The sequence below is a fragment of the Lycorma delicatula genome, chromosome 5 (assembly GCF_047948215.1).
Source record: "Lycorma delicatula isolate Av1 chromosome 5, ASM4794821v1, whole genome shotgun sequence".
Lineage (NCBI taxonomy): Eukaryota > Metazoa > Arthropoda > Insecta > Hemiptera > Fulgoridae > Lycorma > Lycorma delicatula.
The window spans coordinates 45,777,199-45,804,531 of NC_134459.1; the positions used below are offsets into that span (position 1 = coordinate 45,777,199).

The 27,333-nt window shown below is 29.4% G+C and overlaps 1 protein-coding gene across 9 annotated transcripts in view; it reads right to left on the reverse strand.

Moving 5' to 3' along the window:
- Hex-A (Hexokinase A) overlaps window positions 1–27,333 on the reverse strand; it is a 315,316-nt gene that overhangs the window by 3,800 nt on the left and 284,183 nt on the right. For 8 of the 9 annotated variants that reach the window (XM_075366033.1, XM_075366028.1, XM_075366024.1 and 5 more), the window contains exons 2-8: window positions 21,840–22,002; window positions 19,762–19,901; window positions 18,078–18,293; window positions 10,719–10,818; window positions 5,597–5,786; window positions 4,477–4,632; window positions 2,537–2,816 (exon numbers count right to left, since the gene is read on the reverse strand). In XM_075366033.1, coding sequence (XP_075222148.1) covers window positions 2,537–2,816; window positions 4,477–4,632; window positions 5,597–5,786; window positions 10,719–10,818; window positions 18,078–18,293; window positions 19,762–19,901; window positions 21,840–22,002 — 1,245 coding nt within the window. Of the gene's footprint in view, window positions 1–2,536; window positions 2,817–4,476; window positions 4,633–5,596; window positions 5,787–10,718; window positions 10,819–12,867; window positions 12,968–18,077; window positions 18,294–19,761; window positions 19,902–21,839; window positions 22,003–27,333 lie in introns of all 9 variants that reach the window. The other variant, XM_075366025.1, reaches the window with a different exon arrangement.

Here is a 27,333-nt window from a genome sequence, read left to right on the forward strand (position 1 = left end):
GGTGTATACAATCATAGGCCCTTTTAAAGTAGACGAGGTGATTATTAGCTGTTTTTTCCGTCTTTTATATAAGTCAATCATAAGCTTTAGGGATATTATTTGCTCCGGGCAACCTCTCCATGGCCTAAATCCCTCTTGGTATTCCCCAAGTTCCAGTTCAAGTTGGTCTTTGCATCGGTTGTATATGATTCTCGACAGGATTTTGTATGTGCAATCCAGGAGAGATATGCCTCTGTAGTTTTCAGGATTAGTTTTATCCCCTTTTTTATGTAATGGATGAATGAAGGCTGTAGTCCAGTGTTCTGGAAGTTTTTCTTCGTTCCATATTTTCACGAGGCATAGATGTAGGGAAGTTTTGACTGAATAAACTGATGAGTGTTTCCAGAGTTCTGCGAAAAGCTTCTTTGTAGCGGTCTTCTCCGCTTGCTTTGTAGTTTTTTATTTCATTTAAGGCTGCGAGAACTTCTTGAATTGTTGGCGGGTTGATATTTACCGGTGAAGTTTTAACTGGAGTTTCAGTGTTAATCTCAAAAAGCTATGGGGAGTTGTCACAGTTAAGGAGTCTATTGAAGGTTTCTGCCAAAATTTCAGCATTTTCTTTATTGATGTGGGCCATATTTCCTTTTTTTCCTCTCAGCATAGGGTGGGTGGTTCATATCTTTGAAGAGCCTGACCAAAAATTTTATAATAGTCTTGGGAGTTAGTTTTCTTGGAACTTTCTTCTATTTGCTGAATCAAGTTTTTTTGGGCTTGTCGTTTGGTTCCTCTTATCATTTTCTGAGTTATTTTCCTTTGTTTGGTGAATTCATGGTTAGATTCTTCAGTTTACTGGGTTTGGTGGTTGATCCAAGCCCGGTGTCGGTCTTTAATGCTTTGTCACATTCTTCCTTCCACCATTGGTGTTTTTTCTTGGGTTTATAGGGGCTAGTTCTTCAGCTATTTCTTTCAGTTGGGATGTCAGTTCTTTTAAATTATTAGTTAATTTGATTTTTTTTTGTTTCTTCAAAGATGGCATTGTTTATTAATTTATGTGGATAATAAGCTCTTTTGTTTTTAGGTTGGGATTTTTTCTTTTTATGCGGGGTGAATTTTATTTTAACTTTAATTAAGTAATGATCCGATCCAGTATCTGTTCCTCTCAAGACTTTTACATTATATATCTCCTTGTGATAATTCTGGTCCATGCAAACATGATCGAGTTGCCATTCCCCTTTTTTCCAATCTGGGTGTTTCCAAGTCTTCAATTTGTTTGGTTTTCTCATAAAATAGGTGGATTTTGAGATCATATTATGGTTTCTGCAAAATTCGACAAGTCTTTGGCCGTTCTTGTTAGTTTTCTTCTGGGCAGGCCATTTTCCGATATCACGATATCTTCGTTCTTTACCAAGTTGGGCATTAAAGTCTCCTATTAAAATCTTGGTGTGGGTCTTATTTATGTTGTTTGCAGTTTGGTCAAGAAGTTCCCAGAATTTGTCCATCTCTTCTCTATCTTTTTTAAAATTGTTTTTGTCATTGGTGGGAGCATGGACATTTATTATGGTGTAGAATTTATTGGCTGATTTTAGGGTTAAGGTTGAAATCCTGGGGGAGTAAGACTTAAATTCTATGACTGAGTCAATTATTTTAATGATTGCAAATTCTGTTCCGAACTGTGGGCAATTCTTCATCACACGTTTCCCGGGGATTCCTTTGTAAATTCTATAACCCTGAGATTAAAACGGCTCTCGATCAGTGTTTCTCATTTCTTGAAGTCCTGCGATTTTTTAGTTTGCCGGGTTGAGTTAGAGAATTAATGTTGTGAGTGGCAATGTAGTTTATTTGCTTGTTTTATCCTCAATTTAAGTTGTGTTGTTTTTGGGTGTTTCCAAACGCTCCGATTCATTGTCATCTTTTAAGCAGCTGCCCACCGGATCCGAGTGCAGCCTTCTCTGGTATTTACCAGACGGTGGATTTTTTCTTAAAAGACCTTCCATAAAGACTTTCAAAGGCAAGTCAGCCTTGGGTGGGAATAAATTCCCGAGTTACAACTCTGGATGTGATCCAGAGAGGTGATTCCGATTTAGTTCACCAGTAGAAATCTCCACGTTTCTAACTGGTTATCCAGATGAACCAACGTGGAGGCGCAAACCGATTTTCTTAATTGAGATTTTAAGTATGGAAAAAGTTTAAATCGGTTTCGGAATCATTCCGTCCAACATAACATGTATAATAACATATCTTAAATAGATGTTTCATACTTCAAGTGACGAAGCTTTACAGCACCCTACACCTTATTCTGATAAATTAAATTAATTATTCATAACTGAATTTATTTGATATTAATGTGAAACAGTTATATAAAAATATGTGAAATAATAGTTTGATATAAATAACCAAGAGTTACAAAGATAGATAAAAAGTTCCTTGAGATAATTACTTATGTTGATGTATCTTTTAACAATGACAATGAGATTAACCAAATCAGATAATAATTAACTTTTGAATTATTACTAATGCTTTAATTAATTACAATCAAATATAAAAGAAAAATATTTACCGTAACACCTGGTTTAACAAGACACTTGATTTTTTCAACCAGAAGATTATGAAAATGAGGATGGAACCTATATACAGATCCATCGACTCCAACCGTAACTCTATTATAAGGAATTTTATTGATGAGGGTAGCAACTCCAGCAGAGATAAGGTGAGCAGCTCTTCTTGATATACATTCACAAATATACCTAACATCTACACAGTCTTGTTCAGAAACTTGGTCAAAATTCAATTTATTAAGAAGGACATTCTTACACTGTGAATATACTCCAACTTTATCACTAAAACAAATAAAAAATTAATATTAAATATTACTAACAATCATTTGAATGTTTTTTTTTTGTTTTTTTTTTTTAGTAAAGAAAAAATTTAAAAATATGACTCAACACATCCATAAATGTAAAAAACAATATCTCAAAAGATTAATAAATATAACAGTACTTTATACACAATCACATTTCAATTAAACTAACAATCCTTAATTAAAATTAAAATTACAACTTAATTATCCTTTAGAGGAGAAAAATAAAAGCATTAAATTCTTATAAACAAAAAAAAAACTATCAAGTCAAAATCTTATTAAAGTTTTGCATGATTTTTTTGACATTATGTATTTTTTTATGAATTTCTAGTTACCTATTATAATCAACATAACTATGTAATCAACAAAAATAAATATAAAATTTATATTTATCAGTATAATAAAACACCAGAATGTCTTGACACATTGGGGACCCTCAAGGTATGTGAGGCTGATGCACTATTAAGGGGGGGTATGCGTGGGAACATACCCGACTAGGAGAAAGGGACAGGGAAGGTGTCTTCCTGAGCAGAGGCATCATGACAACCAGAAGCAGGGGTCGTGATGTTTCAATGATTCAGGAGGGACCCCGATTGGTCAACCAGCTGATGGCTGTATGCACCGGGTGGGCTAGTCTAAAGCCATGTCACTCAGGGCTGACCAAGGCAATGTCTTTTAGGCTGTTACCTAAATAAAAACCTACCTAAATAAAAATCTGTAAAAAAAAAAGTATTATAAAACACATATTTTAAGGTCATACTTTCAAAATTACATTAAAACTGAACCTCAAAATCCAAAAATGTTTGTTTTTTGACAATCAAACTTAAGGTTTTATATTAAATTCATATTGGTCTTGACACACCTGAACAATATTAAATTTAAAAAAAGGTTATCACCATGTTCACAATCTTCCGTGTAGCATACAATCTAGCAATTTTTTGTTGATCATACTGTTCACAACTAGTTTATTGTGGTTTGTATTACTCTATTTATACTATTAAAGTATGGTGGAGTGTTGGATACGGAAAATAAGCGAATAGTTGTAGAGCGGTATCAATTTCTTTGATGTGTGGTTCTTCCGATGGGTTTTTGGCTTACTAATTTCCTACTCCTATCGTCCTATACAAAGTTGCTTATTGTCAGTAATCCAGAAAAGAAATATATTTACTTATCAGGACATGATATGTACATATGAAAATGTAATCACTACATAAAATACCCCTACATTTCAACAAATAAAATTAATGTATAAATATAACTGCAACCCTAGATAATAAACTGCTATTTCCTTACAACTGATGGTTCTCAAATTTCTAAAACTTCTCAGGAAGCAGAATTCTCCAAATACTGAGATAAAATGCCAGTGATTAAAGACAAATTCAGATTAACAACAAAATAGAACAAATTTGTTTTTGCTTTATACAAGTAAAGCAACTGCTTCAATATAAACTGTTTTTTCTGTTGTACATGTATGACTTATTTATATATTTTAATGTTGGAAAAAACCTGTAAAACTCAATGTTAGGCTTCTTCCTGCAAAACTTAGTTGTTTAACTTATTTGTCAATAAAACATTTTTATAATAAATAATCTAAAAAGCAAAAACTGATTTTTACGGCTGAAATTTTTAATAATTTTTACCTCTCGATTTCAGAGATATATTTTGTTTTAAAAGATCCACTTTTAAATAAAATATCAGGTGCTTTTCCATCAAACAAAATTTTTTCCTTAGTTAGTTTTACTAAAACCAGTCTCACTATTTCTCCCAAGTACATACCAGAGACCATTTTTTCATGTCTGAAAAACACAAAAAACATAATTATAAAACAAATAAAACAGAATTAGGTCATAATTATGTTATTAAGAATGACAGATAAAAATGACAACTGTTAAACCTTAATGGTTATGCAAACCCATAAAATTAAAATAAACTCTGTTATATTCAGTTCAACAGTAATGAATTCATGTACTTTCACTGCTTACATGCCATGCTGTTGGCACATAGGCTTTAGGGTGGTTTCTATCCACCGTGCTTATAATAAGGATAAGAAAGATAATGGAAGATGCAAATAATATTTATGCTGAAAGAACTTAAAAAAAGATATAAAAAAGAAAAATCACTTTAAAAGTAATAAGTAAGTAAGAATGTAAACAAAAAAAGTTACTATAAACAGATGAGAATCATATTTCAGTAAGAGGTAGCAGCACAAAGAAACTTAGTAATGTTACTTTACTTAACTAAAAACTATAATCACAAAGCAATTAAAAAGGGAAAAAATTAGCAGTCATGGACTAATTAATTTAGGCGCTGAAGGGAGATTCAACAGATTTGGCTAAGTTGGAATAAATCAACTTTAAACAAGTAAAAACATATTCAGGCAATAAACTAAGCATTTACACATACATCTGTACCTAAGTACTTATTTCTCACATTGATCTGAGGCAGGGTTTACTACACCACAGTAGTAAAGTACAGCCTATGGTAGAGAGAGAACCACATAAATTAAAATAAGATCACACCTCTTTACAGGCCAAGCATATTTTAAAGAATAATTACAAGCTTTGAAAGTGTAATATGAATCAACAACTATCAAACTGGTCTTAGACACATTGTGCCTCAAAACACTATGATGAGTTGATCGAACACTAATTTCAAAATTATCTAAGCTTCAAAAACAATATTTAAAAAATAAATATTTTTCATTAATTTAATTATTTAAGTCTAAAAACAGAAAAATAGATAAAATGAAATCTTGCGTACAATTGTCTTCCAGTATTTATTGAATTTTGATCGACTTCTACATCATATTCCGTTCTAATAAATTCCAATTCGTGATTGTCACCAAACGCTCCCCATTCACAATTAATGATCACCAATGGCTTATTTCTATCACCATTAAATGTTTCACAATTTTTAGTTTGTTCTACATAACAAGCATTAGAACCAGTTCCTAAAAATAAAAAAAATAAAAAAACAAATGTATATGGTTTCAAATATATGGATACATACAGCTTTTAAATATAAACATAAAAAAAAACAAAAAAACTTTATAAAGTATCTTGTCAATTTGTTTTTTTTTCAAGCTAACAAATTTAGCTTGGAATCTCAAGCTTATATAATCAAAAAAAAAGTAATATAATAATTACAGAATCCAAGTCAATTTTCTTGAATTCGCACAATGTACAAATGCTGTCACTGAAGTTTACATTTCAGATAATTCAATATGTATAAAAGGTAGATTTAACCACACTTATTAACTGATAATATATATTACAGCCAGTGAAAGTAATTAAAGATTATTTTATTAAACTCTGTATCTACTTAATCTTACCTTGAATAAATAAATAACTGATTTTGCGAATGAACAATATGAGGAAAATTTTAACTTATCCTAGAACTTTTTCTGAAGGTTGTCTTACCTTGAATAAATAAATAACTGATTTTGCGAATGAACAATATGAGGAAAATTTTAACTTATCCTAGAACTTTTTCTGAAGGTTGTTGCTATCAGTTATTGACAAACAAATTAAAGTATTAAGATGTAATAAAATGTTCCACTATTTCAATTAAATTCAAACAGCACATAAACTTCAAAAAAATCCTTGATTCCAACTTACATATGAAATAATTAAGTTAGAATATTTAAAAATTATGTAATACATATGAAATTGTGTAATATATATGAAATAATGAGTCAGTCAGATTACCAGAATGAAGTTGCAACATTAATCTAAAAATTGTGTTATCTAACTCATTGTTCCAAAAAGATGTTGCAAGCACATCCCATCAAGAAATACTTTGTATAGCGTAATGTAGTTATATCTGGAACATTTACTAAAACACTTATAACTTAGCAAAATCTTATTTTTAGTTTGTTTCCTTATTATTGTTGGAATGAGAAATATCTTCTATGAAAAAAATACATTGTAAAACCTTTCATTGTTTTGACGCAATAAAATAATTCTAGAAACGTAATTCTAGAAAGTATGAAATGAGATATTTCATACTTTTCATAAATGTGAAGTTTTATTTTGGAAATACTAGCGCAGCTTGTTACTTTATAAACACAAGTTCCTAATGTATACACAATAATAAAATTTTGCTCATATTTAAAACAAGTACATAAATACTACACTTATACATTTTTATTCAAAAGTAAAGTAAAACTGTGATCAAATATTTACTGAATTTACTTAGTAGAACAAAAACTGCTTGGTTTTAAAAATATGCGGTGACTAAAACTATTATTTTTATGTACTTAAAAAATTTTTTTATGACATCACATATATAAAGCTCGAAATTTGTGCTTGGTAATATGAAATGGAAATTTTGAAGTGAGTGAAAAATTCCTTCCACGTATGAAGTACATGACCTTGACGTGACAGAACTTTTAAAACCGAACGACCAGGAGAGCTATGCCAGTGGTAGTTTGACTAATTGTAAGGCTTCCCAAACCAGGTCAATGAAGCAAGTCTATAGTGAAGTTCAAGACTGCTTTCAATAGCAACAAACCTTGGAATGTTACTAGTAAACCAGATTGCGTAGATTGAAAACTGCAAAAGATAAATGGATTATGGGATACTTGGAATAAATTGAGAACTCTACAGGGGAAAATTTTAGAGCTAATTGAAATTATGAAAGAGAGAAGATGACATTTTCAGGTCCAAGAAAGAAGTGGAAAGGAAAAAGGATTTCAGGAGGAAGTTCCATTTCCTGCTCTGAAATTTCTTCTATGAGAAATCAGGAAAAATGAGTTTGCAGTGATGATCAGAAAAGATTATGTTAGGCTGTATAGAGAATGTTAAGTACATTATCATATCAGATCAAGCTGTAATTGTAACCATCAAGTTTAAAGGAACAAGTTGAAAATTCAGATGATGAAAAATTAAATTTTGAAAATGAGTTCATCTTACAAGATGTTAATTTGGTAATTGGTGATCTCAATGGTCATGTGTATGTTAACAGGGTAGGTTATGAAGATATTCCTGGATACTTTGGGTATAGAAGAAGGAATAGAGAGGGGTAGGAGGGTAGAGGTTACTTGATGCATGTCAAAGAAATGGAATGAAGATTACAAACAGCTGGTTTACGAAAAGAGTCGCATGGTAACTAGGTACAGCTGGGATGGGAAGATTAAAAGTGTAGTATATTATTTTCTATTAGATAGAGAATTGGGGAAAATTAACAAACTACAGTAATTCCTAGTGAAAATATAGATAGGGATCAATTGTTATTTGCTCGATAGAAAGTCAACAGTATGTAAAAAGCAAGAGAACAGAAAAGACAAAACAGGATAAGAGAGTGGAAATTGAGGACAGAACAAAGACTGAGAAATACAGGAAAAGCTTACTGGGCAGAAAATGCAGAAGAAAATGGTAAGGTAGAAACAAACATTATACGTAGATGCATTATAAGGAGATAATGGAGCTGTCTGCTGAAAACATTTGTGAAAGAACATCTGGTAAGAGAAAAGAGAAAGAAACAAGATGATGGAATGATTTAAAAATTCTAAGTGTAACAACAAAGAACAAAGCCTGGAGGAATTTTGTAAAACCAGAACAGATGAGGATCAACAGGTGTATCTTTCTGAAAAGAAAAGGTGTAAATGTGAAATATTACAGAAATAATTATAAAAACAATTACGGTTTAATTTATAAATACTTAATTACTTAAAATACTTCATAAAATTGTTTCACCATGGAGCACGAAACACGTGTACACACAATTTTATACTGTCCAGTGTTAATTATCTTTAATAATGTCTATTTTTTTTATACCGTAAAATAATGATTATTTACAATGTTTGTTTTACTTCTTCAGTAAACTCATGGTTATCTGAGACAGGGGTTTGGTGTACAAGGTTAACAAGAGGTTGTATTTTTTTATTATTTTTTAAATCTTTACTTCATTTAATTCAAAAATATTTTTTCAAGTGAACAACTGTTTCTAATTAAGGTAATGATAGTAAACTCACTATGGTCAAGGGTATTTTAATTATATATAAATAAAATAAGACATTATTTGGTCAACAAAGAAACTTATTCTTGTCTATTACTAAATTAACTTTTCTTTGCATGTTTTTAATCGGAACTTCTTTATATATTGATGTATTAGAAATTGTTCATTTATCTTTTCTTTAAATATATACCAAGTTTGCAATTAACTCACCAGGTAATCTTCTACAGCTTGAAATTGAACAGAAGTCAAAAAATTGAACAGAAGAATTGATTGAAGTAAAAATATGCTTAAGATTTGTACAAATTTTATGAGAAAAAAAATTTCTTGATCATCAAAGGTATTGAAACAAATAATTTTAAGCAAAAATAGAAAAAGTGGATAATTTAAATAACTCAAAGAATGGATCAGAATTAGTAAAATGGAATTAGCTTTCCAGCTAACGAAAAACTAAACAGTCTTTACAAGGAATTCTACACTTTGACAAAATAAAACCAGAAGCAGAAACTATGTGGCAGAAACCCTAAGAAGAATGTGAAACAAGGTATACTAGAAAATTTTGAAAAGAAAGAAAGGAAAATTATAAGAAAAGTCCTAAGTTTCAAAATATTCAGGTAAAATTATCTCCACATAACAAACTTTACACTAACATTGAAAAACTGACAGATACAATTAGGAAAAGGCGAACTGCATTTTACTCCCACATATGAAATAACATATAGATTAAGCAATTTTTTATTTCTTCCAAAGTAAAAAAAAAAAAAATAAAGGCAAATTGTTCACACAAGTCTAAGACCTAAAATAATGAAGATAACAAAAGAAAAAGAAAAATTTTAAGAATATAAAAAGATGAAAATAAAAGGTTCCAAGAAGAGCCAAAGTGCAACAACAGAGTCTGAAGAACAAAGGAAAGAAATTTCTGTCTGAAGAATGAAAGGACACTGGGCAGAAAGAAAATAAAAAAACATCCACAAATGAATAACGTATCTTTAACAATCCTTTAAAATATTTTGGTTTCTCTGCAAGAATTTATTCCAGACACATTTTTATAGCTAAAAAAAGCTTTCTAGCTATAAAAGCTCTATGGAGAAATCTTTTTCTCCACACAAGTTTAACCATGATTTTTCTGCAGTTTTATTTGCAAGTTTTTCTTCTATTAATTAGCATGTTTCACATATTTCATTTCATATTATATCTTATATATTATTAAGGGCCAAGAGCACAGCACATCTAAGCAGGTGACTAGATTTTAAGTTTAATAACAAAACAGAAAATAATCACAAATTGCAATTACAAACAAACAAATGTATGATTTATACATTATATACTGTAAATTTTTCTTTTTAAATTCTTTTTTTCTTTAAATATTTTATTGCTTGATGTAATATTTTACCTTTGTTATATTTTTCATGACAATGATTATAATAAAGATTACACAAGAAATAGCTCAATCGACAAAATACTTCAATATTTCTTTTAATAGCATACTTTTGACTTAGAAGAACTAAAATAACACAAAGAAATAAAATCCAAAAAATAATTATAAAAAAATGCATGCAATGTTACAACTGGATGAAAAAATATTAAAATGATATCAGATATAAATTCATGCAAATGAAAATGTTAAAAAAGTGAAAAGTAAACTAGTGTTATTTTTAAATGCAAGGATTAATTTTACTAAGCAGAAACTGTGCATAAAAATTAAAACCTAAGATATAGTGATACAGATATACAGCAACGCCAAGAAGAAAAAAATACTATAATTAAAAAACAAAATCTGAACTGATAAAGCAAGAAATAAAATAGAACAAAGTATAGTAATCTGAATAAAATTCATAATGATACTATAAATGAAGGATATATTTTTCAAAGTAAATGTTTATAAGAAAAAAGTTATAGAACGACATTTAAATAATCTTGAACATACCAACTATAACTCCAATCTTGCAGTCAAAATTCTTCCAAGCGCATGACATAAGAGTTCCCGTGGTGTCATTTAAGATGGCACATACTTCAATGTTGATATCCTGATAAAAACAGATATTCTTATATGTAATCCAAATGCCACTAACATGCAGTTAATACTATCCAATGATTGAGTTATTAGCACTACCTATTACTTAATTGAACCGACAAATCATAATTTTTTTCTAAAACAGATAGGATAAAATTTAAAAATGTCCATTCCTTTGAATGAGCTTGTTTATTAATGATTATATAACACATGCAAGTCCATAAAAAATCGTAGAAAGCAAGGAAGGCAACTTTTTCAACTAATATGAGACTTTTTAAGAGTAGGTTTTTTAAGCTAATTTTATTAGCTATCTAAAAAATGATAGTCTGCAAAATCATAATAGTCTCAATAATTCATAAAAAGTTCAGTATACACAATTTTAAATTTTATGGATTTTTGCTATAACTTTTATGATTCAACCAGCACATAATTTTAAGTAATCATTTATAAAACTCTGAATTATATAAATATATTGAGAGAATTTTTTAATAAATCAAGTGTCAGGTAACCTTTTGTCTCCAGATTTTAATATATAGGAAGGGAATCTCACCTAAAAGTAATATATTTATAGTAAAAAAATTCCACAGGCAGGATTAAATTCAGTCGAACAATATCAATCATTATATTTTTCTTTTGCTGCTAAATAATATGGCATGACATGCATAAAACATGCAATAATAATTTTACAGCAATATGAAAAAATGTCAAATGTATGACACAAATATTATTTCAGACATATATATTTTTGTGAAAAGAAATTACATAAATATAAAAACAGTTCAATTGAGCAAATCTCAAACAGCAAAATTTCAACTCCACAGAATATACAATTTCAACAATGATTAAAAACAGACATACGTAGACAAAACCAGCAGATTATTGTTCTTGCATCATCAAGAACCAACCGAGCAATTGCTTTCAAATTCAGGAAGCAGCACAACATGTGTTATTACAGGGAAAGTTTTAAGTCATAGACCAACCAAGGGCCCTAGCCTGGGGGTGAAGTTATGAATTAAAGATAACCACCATTAAAGAAAAAAAATATTAATGCTTTTACTTCATTATTATATTTCTGTCACCATGGCAACAGAAATAAATTATGAATTTTTCATCATTAAAACTGTGTGTGTCCATGTGTGCATATATATATATATATATATATATATATCTGTGTGAATAAGTGCGTGTTTCAGTTACCATAGTTACTATGATTGCCTTAATTTAGTTTCTTTTTCAGGCTTCTATAAAGCATAAATAAATTAATTGTTATTTATCAACACTACTCTCACAACTATGAGAATAATGAACACTGTGGGGTCGAGGAGGCGAGGTCCCCTGAACAGAAATGATGAGCAAAGCAAACTCTGACCATGGGATCAGCTCTGAGGTTTGCCTGGAACAACTTGGGCCTCAGGGGTCCACACCACGCTAGAGTCATTTTGTCAACAAGCCAGGCTGGTGTGTGTGTGTGTGTGTGTGTGTGTGTGTGCGTGTGTGTATGTATGTATGTGTATGTGTAAACAATTGATATCTATATGATTCAACTAATTTGTCGTTTAGAATTTTTATAAATGATTTTAAAAAAAATTTTAATTTATATATGTCTGAAACTATAAATTTGCTGCCAATACTAACAAAAAAAAGCAAAATAAGACAGAATTACTGGAGCCATTCATGAACCTGGAGTTTAACAAATTAAAAATATAAAATAACCTATCTGATAAACATAAATTTATTAATTTAAGTTTAAACACTGAAAAACAGTTTACACGAGTTAATAAAACTGAAATTTTTTTAATATTTAATACATTGTAAGAAATATAACTTTATTTTTCGGTTAGTCAATAGCAGCCTCAGAATTTTAAAACTTAAACTGTCAACCTTAACATTAAAAAAAATTGAAATTTCAGAATGTTTCCAGTAATTTTTCATCAGTTTATAATTAATAAAAAAAAATTATTATTATTTAATAATCCCCAATCAAAGTGAATCAAGTCCATTTTTCATTCAGCCCAGCGATTGCATACGACACAGATTGACAACTGCACTTAACTTGACTTACCAACAATTACACTAATAAAACAATCATGTCTTTGATAGGAACAAGATACCAAAGTGCTGGTAGCATCATTTAATATTGCAACTACTTCAATATTTAAATCCTGAAATAGAAGTAACAGTGTAATAAAAAATTACACATTTATATCTTAAAAAATATCAATATACTACAGTTTAAAATAAAAAGAAACAATACAAATTCTAATTTAAGTTTTTCAAATGTGGCACCGTTTGAAAAATGTAATTATTAAATATAATATTAAAACAGCTTAATACTATTATTTGATTTCCTCAAATGTTTTCAACTATTCTGCCATCTTCAGGTGGAATGTATAATAATTTAGAATTAAAATATAAAATTCACATGATAAAATTAGAAACAACACAATTGATTTTCATAAGATAAAAATTTTGTAAATGTTAAAGTCATAAGTTAAATTAAAATAATTACGTCTGTTTTTAAGTGTCACACAATTGTTATGAACTCTGTTGATTGTGGAATCAGTTTGGCCAACTTAATAATTGTTGTTTATTACTTATTTGCACAGAATGTCATCTTCAAATCTAATCTGTTCATTTATTAATTTGCAATTGTTATTATAAATGTGGAATTTTTCCAGATTAATAGTAAAATAAAAATTAGAGTAATTCAATATTTCCATGAATTTATCTGGAATATTAATGTTTAGAAACCAAAATATGCAGCAAAATTCAAATGGTATTTGTATTTCTTTGTTATGCAACTGATATGTTCTTTAAGTTCTGATTTAAAGGGGATGATTAGTCATACCAATATCATAAATTGCAATTGCAGTCTTCACATTTTAAACTTTATACACATCTTGTTCGTTCAAATTATATTTATTTCTAGTTATTAGGGTTTTAGTTGAATCTCTATTATTTATATAATTTATGATTTTAAATTATATGATTCATATATTTCATTAAATTTTCTTTAGTTTAAATTATATTTTATTTTTACAGATTCATTTCCTGAGTTATTATGTTTTATTTTTTCTCTTATGTATAATTAAATGTTTTAATTTGAAATTATGAAAAGTTTTGAGCCTAACATAGAATGATTTATTTTTTTCTGTTTTTTTTTCAACAGCCTCCTTTCAACTCAATACTTTTTCAGTGTAACCTTTAACCCTTACAAATAGTAGCTGGTATATCTTTCTCTGCAAAATAGGCATTTACGTATGCGATAACCATGTCTGATGAAAATTTCTTTCCTGCAAGTGAAACTTTAAGGTTAGGAAACAAGAAAAAGTCACTTGGGTCCAGATCTGGTTAATATGGTGAGTAGTCAACCAATTCAAAATGCAATTCATGAATTTTAGACATGGCGACCATCAAAGTACGAGGAGACGCAGTGTCCTGATGGAAAAGCATTTTCTTTTTCTTCAAATGTGGTCATTTTTTTGCAATTTCTGCCTTCAGCTTGTCAAGTAATGATGCGTAATACAGTTCCATTATTGTTTTACCTTTTTGATGACAATGGAATTTAAACTAAATTCCATTACTATCCCAGAAAACACTCACCATAACCTTCCTGGCTGATGGAACTGTATTCACCTTTTTTGAAGCAGGTTCACTCTTTGCAGTACACTGTCTTAACTGTTGTTTCGTCTCAGGAGTGCAGTGGTGGATCCACGTTTCATCTACAGTTATAAATCTATGCAAAAACTCTGACTCGTTTTGGTCAACTGCACCAGCACGGCCTTGGAAATGTTCTTTCGAATGTGTTTTTGGTCCAAAGTGAACAAAACACAGCACCCAATTCATGGATAGCTTATGCATATCCAATTTTTCAGTTAATATATGCCAAACACGTTCTTTCAATATGCCCAACACATTCTTTCAATATGCCCGTAGCTTCTGCTACCTCTCTAACCTTAATTCGTCGATTTTCCAGTACTATTTGGTGAACTTTTTTGGTGATATCTGTGGTGGTTGCAGTTTTTGCCATCCCGAAGCTTATCATCAACCAAGTGATATGACAACGTTTAAATTCAGCTGACCATCTTTTCAAGGTGGCAAATGGTAGGACAGAGTCCCTGTAAACAGCATCCAACTATTTTAATTTGCATAGGCGTATTCTCTTTCAAATGCAAGTATTTAATCACAGCACAATATTTGATTTTTTCCATTTTCACAAAAACACTCACAATGACTTGGTGAAACAACTATCAAACAACAACTGAGCATCTAAAATGGCTGAAATTTTAGTAGTACCTGTCAACACATGTGCAAATACACTCCCTAACCTTTGTTGAGTGCTGACATCTTCATCTTGAGGCTCAAAATCTTTCAGACAACCCTCATTATTTGTCAATTAAATTATCATTATATCCAAATCAATATCACAATGTATTTAATATCATTTAATTTGTTATTTAATTTTACAGTATTATGTTTAAATATTTAATTGTTCTGTAAATTAAGGAACTGAAAGTGGTTATTTTGTATGGGTGAAAGGAATTACAGTGGGTTGGTTTCCTATGTACGTTTATGTCATCTACATATCTTTTATATAGAACAATTTGATGTTTATTAATTATTATAGGCAGAATTGTGTTTCAAATTTATTCATAAAAATGTTTGTCATAATTGCTGAAAAAGTGATGGTCTCATGGCAAGTTCTTTCTCTTTTTGAATTTATCAGTGATAATAAGATAATGATAAGATAATTATATTTAAGGCATAATTTTAATTATTTCATGTCAAATTAGTTTGTAATTTCAATTCAGATAAAAGTAGTATTAATCATGTTTAGTCTTGTCTATATCAATACTTTTGCGTACATAACTTTTATGTCAAATGTCGAAAGTTTAATATGATTAATATAAATATAAACAACCAAGAATATTTATTATAAAATATCAAGAATAATTATTAATTAATAACTTTTTCAAATTATATTTATTTTCTAATTTAATAGATAGGCCTCCTAATTTAATAGATAGGATTTAATAGGCCTCCTCTTTGAATCATGAGACCTTGCCGTTGGTGAGGGGGCTTGAGTGCTCAGGGATACAGAGTAGCTGGACCGAAGGTGCAACCATATCGGAGAGGTATCTGTTGAGAGCCAGACTAAGGAATGATTCCTGAAAGAGGGCAGCAGCTCTTTCAGTAGTTGTTAGGGGCGTGAGTCAGGACGACTTAAACGGCCGTATCAACATCACTCAGTCCTCTGAGTACTGCGCAGCTGAAAGCAATGGAAAACTACAGCTGCTTTTTTTCCAAGAAAATGTGGCTCTCTGCATTTTCACATAGAAATAATGGAGGCGCCTTCCTTGGTAAAATATTCCGGAGGTAAAATAGTCCCCCGTTCGGATCTCCGGGTGGGGACTACTAAGGAAGGGGTCACCAGAAAATTAAAAAATAACATTTTACGAGTCGGAGCGTGGAATGTTAGAAGCTTGAAAAAGGTTGGTAGGTTAGAAAATTTAAAAAGGGAAATGGGTAGGACAAATGTGGATATATGTTAAAGAACAATTTCGATTCGGAGTAACAGTACAAGGTGAAAAGATAAAGATGCTACGATTTGCTGATGATATAGTAATTCTAGCAGAGAGTAAAAAGGATTTAGAAGAAACAATGAACGGCATAGATGAAGTCCTACGCAAGAACTATCGCATGAAAATAAACAAGAACAAAACAAAAGTAATGAAATGTAGTAGAAATAACAAAGATGGACCGCTGAATGTGAAAATAGGAGGAGAAAAGATTATGGAGGTAGAAGAATTTTGTTATTTGGGAAGTAAAATTACTAAAGATGGACGAAGCAGGAGCGATATAAAATGCCGAATAGCACAAGCTAAACGAGCCTTCAGTAAGAAATATAATTTGTTTACATCAAAAATTAATTTAAATGTCAGGAAAAGATTTTTGAAAGTGTATGTTTGGAGTGTCGCTTTATATGGAAGTGAAACTTGGACAATCGGAGTATCTGAGAAGAAAAGATTAGAAGCTTTTGAAATGTGGTGCTATAGGAGAATGTTAAAAATCAGATGGGTGGATAAAGTGACAAATGAAGAGGTATTGCGGCAAATAGATGAAGAAAGAAGCATTTGGAAAAATATAGTTAAAAGAAGAGACAGACTTATAGGCCATATACTAAGGCATCCTGGAATAGTCGCTTTAATATTGGAAGGACAGGTAGAAGGGAAAAATTGTGTAGGCAGGCCACGTTTGGAGTATGTAAAACAAATTGTTGGGGATGTAGGATGTAGAGGGTATACTGAAATGAAACGACTAGCACTAGATAGGGAATCTTGGAGAGCTGCATCAAACCAGTCAAATGACTGAAGACAAAAAAAAAAAAAAAAATTTAATATATTCTTTTAATGTATTTTTAAACATTTTAAATGTCTGTTTACAAAACAGATGTTCTATAAACAATTCCAAAATTTTTCTTATGATGATCAATTGTTATGTCTCTAATTTTATTACGTGAATTTCAATTCTAATTATTATAAATTCCTCCTGAAGATAGCAGAATAGCTGAAAAATGTTTGAGGAAATAAAATAAAATATTGGTAAGCTGTTTTTAATATTATATTTATAATAAATTCTATTTTACTAGTATTAAGACAATTTACACATCAACAAGTAAAAAAAAAAAAAAACATGGAAATATAAATTAGTAGACCAGATGAAATACTATTTTGAAGACTTACTGTATTACAACAGAATTAAAAATGAATAATATGCTTCTATATATTTAAATTGACACTCACTATTTTCAGTGTATGTTTTCAAAAGATCAATGAATCAGTTCACTACCAAACTGAATGACTAATTTCCAAATGATTTTATTGATAAACATGGAGGCTTTAATGAATAAAGGTTTCTCAAGCAACATTTATCTCATACCAGTTTTTCAATTGGCCAAAATTTATCATGTGGTAGTACAAACTACCACAAACAAAAAAACAACACGCTTGGGTATGGTGGATTAACCCTCAAACAACTGCAGAGAAACATGAAACTGGCTGCTTTTGACTTGCTTTTTTTATGAAGAAAAATGTTTAAAGATTTATATTAACTATGCAGGCAAATATATTTACTTTAAACTGTCATCAAAGCTGAATATAAACAATATTTGTTAAGAGAAAGAGAGAAAAATAGACGTTTTCAGAAATAATGGTATTTACATAAAACTACATCATCTTGATTTATATCAAATTAATAAAATTAAATACTCACCCCTCGTCTGTTAATGGCCTCCTTCAAAAATTGTACAACATCATGCCCTGCAACTCCACTGCAATCAAATCCTTTAGTCCATTGCTTTAGAATACCCTTTGTTAAACCTTCTTGTATACACGGAAAGCTGAATGTAAAACCAAGAGGTAGAGTCTCATTGGAAATATGCTGTTCAGCCATAAAATCAGCGAGACATGATGCAATGTGATCAAATAACTGTAAAAAAACAATATTATAATTATAAACGCACTTTGGACATTTACGATACTATTTGATTTATAATACTGTTGTAATACAAATTTATATAAAATTTTAAAAATATTATTTCATCCAACTTACTAATTTATTTTTAAGAGATGGGAATTATGTTGAGAGTACATAACTAGTGCTTGTCCAACTGACTGATTTTTCTTGAAGGACTGTTATGCAACTGCATTCTTTTCGAAGAGCCTGCCATTCTCCCAACTGTTTCATGTAAAGAGTTTTGAAAAAAAAGATTTTACATGAAACAGTTGGGAGAATTGTCAGTCAGTTGTCCAAACTGACTGAAATATATACCAGTCAGTAAATGAGTGACTATTTATAAACTAGCGAAGTTTATCAGTTATTCTCATAACACACTCAAAGGAAAAATCAGTTTATATAAAAGTTGAGGAATCTTGATCACAATTAGGATTTTTTAAATCAAATGGCGACAAAAAATTTCCTGCAACAAGGCAATTGGGTTCATTAACAATACAATACCTCAATCTAGCTGAAACCAACTTTCCTGTTCGTTTTCCTTTGAGTGTAATAACTGTTTAAGTTACAACAAATTTAAGAAGACAGTTCAATAAAAGAATAAGGAAACATTTTTACAGCAGCATTGCATACCATACAAAGCGGTCTGGATTTTCACTGTTCCATTTGTAACTATTTTGACTGTTTACAAAGCCAACCAGGTAAAATCAAGGCTTATCAATTAATTAAAATCCAACCCCTGAATCTCATTTTCTGCAACAAAAAATCGTACACTACTAACATTCATGTGATCTGATTTTTTCAATTCGTGAAAAACATAATAATGATGCCAGTAATATGAAATTTAAATTTTTTTAGCACTTAAGTAAGCAAGTGTTGACATTCCACTATGTAAGGAAAACTGTACATTTTTTCATTGAGCAAGTTAAGTGCTATTTTATGTCACAAAAACTTGACCTATATGATCTATATATTCAATCTCATGAAATTTACGTATCAAAATGATATTGCCGACTTACTGGGAACTGCAGACTGAACAAATGATTCAATTGAAACTCATATTCATATTTAAATATTCTCATATTTGATGAAAGACTTGTATGTAATAAGTTCAGATCAAGAGCATACCATTAAAAATGACATCTGACATGAAACAAGGAATTAATTCATAAAGCCATGACAATAGGGCATGATAAGGTTATTTTAACTGTAAGCACAACTAACCCTGAGAAGTGTTGCCGTCTGATAAACTGAGTAAAGTAGAATTAACTTTTGCCTAAAATATGCCTTAATTTACATTGTATCATTTTTGAAACACAATTACTTGATTATAAAATGTCAACTTTTGAGATAAATATAAGACATAAGTAAAACAGATATGAAAAACTATATACACAACAGAGTTTACATTATTATAACAATGATATTTTATTATTATTATTACCTGTTCACCTGTGCCAACCATAATTGCTTGAGGGACAGCATAGATTTTGGAATTCATATCAAATTTATTTTCTGCCAAATTAACAATTAAAACTCGAAAATTTGTGCCACCCAAATCAAGGGCCAAAAATTTACCCTTTTCTGTAAATAAAACAAGAAATAAACTTGAAAAAACAGAAAAACTACAAAGTACATTAATGACACTGAAGCAAAAGATATAATAGTAATTTTTTTTATACTACAGCAATGTAAACAATAAATAAACACATCGTTACTGTGTTTTTTCATTAGATGACAAAATCTAATGAACAGTCTGATGACATCCTGATAACGAGGCATTTTAACTTTTACAAGAGTCAAATGTGTTATTTGCTGACACAATGAAGTTTCACTAACATAACTGATGTTATCAAAATATCAACGATGACCAACCCATGGTTTGTCTATAAACCCATGGTTTATTTAGAACCATAACTTTTTTGATGTGTTCTATATTAGAGGCAACATTGCCTCCCTATTGTTGTCAGTTAATTTTTTAAACCTGTTGGAGTATTTTATTGTACACCATGGCAAATCTTGAGTACAATTAAATTATATTAAACTTATTGAGCAAAGGTCAAGTATCTGGAATAAAGGTGAGAATAAAAAAAATATAATAATCTTCAAAATTATAACTACAAGCCCCAAGTCATGTTAGCAGCGACGAAATCTTTTTACTTCTTTTATACTTTATGTAAGACACGAACAAGGAAGAGAAAGATTAGAAGACATTCAGAAATAAATACACGCAATCACAACGCACAACCATCATCATTTTTAAGTTTCATCACCTAATACCAATACTACTACTACTACTATTTGAAACATGTATTTTGCTTCTTAATGTTTCCATTAAAATGAGTTAAAATGTTTTTTGACTTGCTCAGAAATAATTGAAAAATTTGACCAAATTTCTTTTCAACTATTCAAATAAAGTGTATAATGTACCTACCACCTTCCAGGTACCTGAGAACTCACTTATTGGTTATATCCAGAAGCTTTTAGTTACTTTCCTTCTTTTTTTTAAGTAAACGCACAAGATATAAGAAATACAATTTATTAACAGCAGGCGTTGAGCTCAAAATAGCATCTCTGTAATGTGTTGTGATATGATAACAAATTTTTGTTTGTTATAATGTAGCTTGTAAAATTTCATTTTGATGAAAAGTTTCAATGATTTTATCGGTAAATATTACCAATATCATATAGTCTAATAAAAATGCTTTTACAATAATATGTTTAAATGAAAATTTAAATATTTAAAGCTATTTTATTAAATATAAATCACTGATGAGAATCTCAAAATTACATAAACACAGGCACAGGTTGGCTGAGTGAAAGATTTTGGAAAATTAAAATTTTTTTATCACAGTATAAGCTAAATTGATAAATTCCAATTAAGCAATCATTGATCTCTTGATATATTCTCTACATAAAAGATATTACATCAATACATAAAACCTGATAATCAGAACAATTAAATTAAGTAGAAGACCCAATAGTTGAAATATATAGGCCAACAAATGTATCTATAAAAACATCCTCTACTGTATGTAGTAGTTTCAAATTCAACTTTGTTGTTTTGTAATTGTTTGTTCAAATTCCAAAGGGAGATGCAATATCAAAAATAAAAAAACCTGTCAAGTTTTATGGTAGAATACAAAAAGGAAGGGAATCATCACATTCTTTAAAATAAAAAACCAAAAACAATAAATAAAATAAGTCTATCGAAGTTATGGACTGAGCAAAAATAAAAAAAATGTTTTGTTACCTTATGATTAATCTTTATTTGATATTTTATTAACTGAAACTATACTGCAATCATCTATTTTATACTTACACCTATTATATCAGTACCAAAGTCTTGTCAAATTTATTTTAAATATAAGCCCTTAACAGCGAGTGAAAAGTATAATTTTGAAAGGTAACTTACTTAAACCCCTTAATTTAAATTAAAAAAACTTTATTACTTGTGTAATCAAGCTGTTTTAAAGATTTTAATACTTGGTAAAAAATAAGCAATAACAAATTTATTCTCACCTTTGCCATTTGGAAGATCCTGAACATAAGTTGGAAAACACTTGACAGTTGCGTATTTATGTGTAGAAAGTCTAAGACCATCTTTAATGCAATTTAAGAATCTTGACATATATTCTTGCACCTGATCATCAGTTAATATAAGATTCTGACAATGCTCCCTGATCTATAATAAAAAGAGGTATTAATTAAAAACTATGAAATAAAACAAACTATTTTAACACAATCAAATCCATTCTAGAATTAATTATGCGACTGTTATATAATTCATTACAAAATTGAAGGAGAGTAATTATAAAGATATTCTCTTAAATGTTGCCTCATCTAATTTGGCATAAACAATATAAGGAAAATCAATTCAATTACAAATTTCTCAATCATATAACAAGAAAATATAGTAGTATTTTTTCATACAAAAAGAAAATTGAAGTAATTTTCTAATTCTTTGCAGTAAAGAGTAAATAAAACAAAATACTCAAGATTAGAATTCAAACACGTTTTTTAACCTTTACAGTGCGAAGTCCGTTTTTACGGTATATGCTTAAAGTGCGAACGTCCCGCTTATACGGACGTCCAGTAATAGTAATATAAAACTTAAATGTTTTCTGCTCATCGTTTGTAATTTTTTTTATAAAGAAAAAACGTTCTGTTAATAAAAAATTGCGTGTATTAGCTGTAAATGTATTCGATATATCGATCAAAATATCGATTAATCTGTTTGTTTTCTTAATAGGAGATGTTTGGTTATGTTATAAAAGCGTCTCTGTTATTTTGGTTATGTCGTGTTTAGTTCCAGTTATATGATGTTTTATAGTGTTATTTTAATAATGAAACGATCTCGATCTGCAATTAGTGAAAATAAATTGTGCCAGTTATTAGAAAATGAATACCTGGGCGAAAATACTTCATAATAGTGGATGAAGTTCACATCGTTCAGTAATAGACGTCACATAATTATTCGGATTACAGTCCTCCCAAAGATCGTCCGTCAAAATCAGTAGTAGGTAATGTAAATAACCTTTACTCAAGCGAGTCAGATGATGAAATTATATCTAAAGTTACAACCTTTCGATTCCTCCTCCTGTACAATGGCTTGGCGGTAGGCTACATCAGACAGCTCCTGTGGTTACCTGTGATTCTGTAGATGGTGCTGGTGGGCAGAGGTCAAAAAAATCAATGTTTCTACAGTCAACTACAATCATAATTTCGGGTTTCAGGAGTAGCCAACGCTGAAATATTGTTCCTCTATCAATTCTCCTCCAGTCACTTATTTTCGCCCTTTCCTCACTACTGCTTTAATAGAAAATTTTATAAAATACACTAACCTATACGGTTCGTATCTGTGTTGATAAATATGTTAATAAATAAAAACAATTTACAATTATTGGTGTAGGTGGGCTCTAGGCAACATATTCCTTGGTTTGGGAGGTTGTTTACCTGCTATCGTTTTCAAACCAAACTTCAGTTTTTTTATATTGCAGATATACTAGTGTAACCTGCCCAAACCACATAACCTAACTACAATCCTTGTGCATGGTTCAGTCCTTTGGTTGACTTAATCGGTTTTCAAATCTACTTTACCCCAAGTCAAGATCTTTCAGTAGATGAGAATATGATTAGCGCAGATTCATTCTCAGTTACTTCAATACATGCCCAAGAAGCATCACCGATGGGTAGTGAAACTTTGGATGATTTGTGATGCTGTTACCCATTACTGTTTGAACTTCTTTGTATATACTGGTGCAGCAGGAGCAGACAAAAATGAAATAAAATGTAAAGGCATAACATACACTGTAATGGTAACATTTATTAGATTACTAATTTAATAAAGGTTTCCATGTTTTTTTAAATTAACCAAAAATTAAGTCTTTAAAATTAGCCAAATACTTTTATTGTAGAGGTAATTCTTAACAGGAATATTTTATGAAAATAAAAGGCATTCCTCCTAAGAATGAAACAAAAGTTGGATATTAGTAAATCTAAATAAATGCATAAACAAGTGATACAGACCAAAGAAATCTCAGAAGAAACAAATCTTTGTTCTGTTGACCAATGCTTCTGCAGTAAATGAGAGAAGATTAAAGAGAAGAGGTGAACAAAATGTTGTTACAAATAAGTCCAAATGATTGAGCTGTATAACAATTTTATGAGGGGTAGGATGGCTCCAATCAAATGTTGTATCAGTATTTAGACGACAGAAAAACAGTTAAATAAGGAAAAACTAACATTCACTATATTTGGCCATGTGAGTGTGAACGCTTACATAATTTATAAATTATACTGATAATAGACCTTTATTTCGCTTAGATTATACTGTCTCATTAGTTTATGATTTGTCCTGGGAGCGGTTAGCTTTACAGAAAGATAAACTAATTGTATTAGTCTCCAAACCAATAAAAAACAAGGTGGTGAAAATGATGCAGACCTTTAAATTTTTTTTGAAAACCTCCAGTGTAAGAAAGAAAAGAAGAGTTTGTAAAATGAGCATACAAGCATGAAAAAAGAGAAATAAATTTACTTTTGTTGGCACAAAATGCAAAACTGGTATTTGCATCCAAAATGTCTTCCATTTTGTCATTGCTGAATTCTCTTTTCATGCAAAATTAAGCTTAGAACTAGACTTAAGTAAGATTATTGTTTTTCTATACTGTTTTATTGCAGACTTGTGAAACAATAAGTTGAGAGACTCAATAGCTAATTGTTTATTAGGCGTAGAAGTGAAAACTTTGACAAAACAAACAAAGAACACATTTTTATAAAAACATTATAACTTGATTATTTAGAAAGATAACTGAACAAAATTGGTGTGTATATTAAAAAAAAAAAAAAACAAAAAAAAACATATATTGTGTGGTGTGAATAAATTTATTCTGACTGTTTCTTCTTATATCTATTCTATTTCAATATTTTTGAAAAAAATCTGAAAATGTTTTTTGTAAATATTTATTTTTTTATTAATACTTTTGATGTATACTTGTAGAAAAGTAACTAATACTTATTGTAAATCCTCTTGAAAAAACTCTGGCATTGAAAGGGAAATTAAAAATGTTTAATGGTTTGATGACAAACCTAACCTAATTTGTTAAAAAAACAAGGATGAAAGTTATCACCAGTTGCCAATGTTTTTTCCACTAACAATGTGTAAGGAACCAAAGTTAGTAATTTGTTAATAAATAATAAAGTACTATGAAACATATTGGGATATTTTATATCACAATTTGACAAAATACAGTATTAATTTTACCTTGCTTTTTATTAACTATTCTTACTTAAAAAAAGTATTAACTACATCCAACAAAATATAGAATACAGAAGTTTAAGCTAATTTATTTAAAAAAAAAAAAACAAAATGCCGAATTTTTATAAAATAAGATTTAAATAATTTTTCAAAACATTATGAAGAAAAATCATAATATATAGCAAGCAAATACAAATATTCATTCATTAGTTCGTTCATTCGCAGTTACTGATACTATCATTTTGAAAACAATAAAGATAATTACACTCAGTGTTAATCACAAAAATATATTGCCGTAATCTGATCGCAGGCAGAAATCGGACCAGGAAAAAAATCTGTGCCGTCAACTTTAATATGTAGAACAGAGACCGCTCGTTTAAAAAAATTAATCTGAACATTCCAGAAACATTATACTCAAACAGGATAAATCAGTCTATCATTTAATAGTGAGCTCATTCGACGGCTAACAACAAATCAATCAAATTTTCAAACACCCACTCGAAGACGTGAAACGTGCTACAAGATTTATAATAAATTTAATATGTATAATTAATTCATTTAATATTAAAAAAAAATGTTTTTCAAAACTAAGAGATACGTAGGCCTACCACGATTTTTTTTCAAATTATATAAAAACACGCAGTTACTATTTACAAACATAAATTGTATGACCTTGAAAACTGTGACATTTTTTAAGATTTTCAACTCAAAATAATTATTAACATATGATTACATATTTCCCTTTTAAATATTATCGTATTTATGGAATTACACCGAAGTATAAAGGATTACTAAATTTAGTAATTTTTTTTTTGTTATAGGTGGATGCTGCAAATGTTTTTATTTATTTATTTTTTTAAGTTATTTCTGCATACGTACATTTACGTTAAAACAATTTTACAAACCTAACTCAAAATGCTGAGACGGTGCTGCTGCTGCTTGTGTTAAGAGTGACAATCGAAATATTTGACAACAATTAGATGTTAAGGAGAATATTTAGAGACAATAACACGTCTTTAAACAATTTTTTTTTAAATTTATACTAAAACAAATTCTATTCGTGTACAAATAACAACATACTAAGTTTACAAATCAGAATATATTTATATAAATATTGGAATTATTTCAATTAAAAACTGTTTCATAGGAAGCGTTGCAATAAACTGAATTTCTTGTGCATAATAAAAAAAAATACAAGGACGCAAATGTTAACGTGAAAACTACTAGTGCGCGCATTGTTGTCACATTTTGCATTAACGTCACACACAACTCCGCCGAGTTCTCACCTGTGTGCTGCATCACGTGTCACAACAAAATTTATGAGCAAAACTAATTACATTTTTTTTAAATTTATTTTGTTTAATGAAGTGTTTCTACTTAAATTATGTAATTAAGTATTTAACATTAATATTTTTATATTAATAGTAATATCGCATACACGAATGAACTAGTTTCAGACTTATAAATATAAATTAAAATGTTGCAACAATACTGAAAGAAATTAGATGATATTAAAGAATAGTTATTTTAAAATACCTATATACATTGTAGTCATAAAGACACGGTATCAATTGATGAATATTGGACGCATCGAACAGTTAGTGTATTATTTAAAAAAATCAGTTTTTAATAAAAAATAAATTATATAATAATGAATTAAACAAAATACAGATAAGGCGCGTTGTTTAAGATTACAATCAAATAAAACATTTTTCTTCAAAAAGAAGAAAATACAAAACATTTTGCCTATCAGGAGTACTTTGCTATCGACAGTACCTCTCGAATAAAACTGATTTATATTAAAGCTTCATATCTAAAATACTAATAAAAATTGGAATAAAACCTATTATTAACATATTATTAAAAATATTTTTTTCTAATAATTTTTTTTATAAACATACGAACTAGGTTAAATAAAAAAAGAGTAATCTCTTAATAAATGTACAATAAATTTTAAGATTTAATGTATAATTCAATAATGCTTGTAATTAAATAAATTTTAATAGAATTTTAACGTATTATTCCTTTATACAGAATCGTATTAATAACTACAACCCCCCCCCCCACCCCCTTAAATCAATTACTTGATAAAAAGTTGGGAACGTATAACTCAGGCCATGTTATATAAAAAAATAATTAAGACCAATAAATTTAAATATACGGCATTATTTATTAAGAATAAATAACTTAAATAATTAAACATTCTCCCGCCATGACACACCTTCAAATATCATAAATAAAAAAAATAAAACCCGGAGA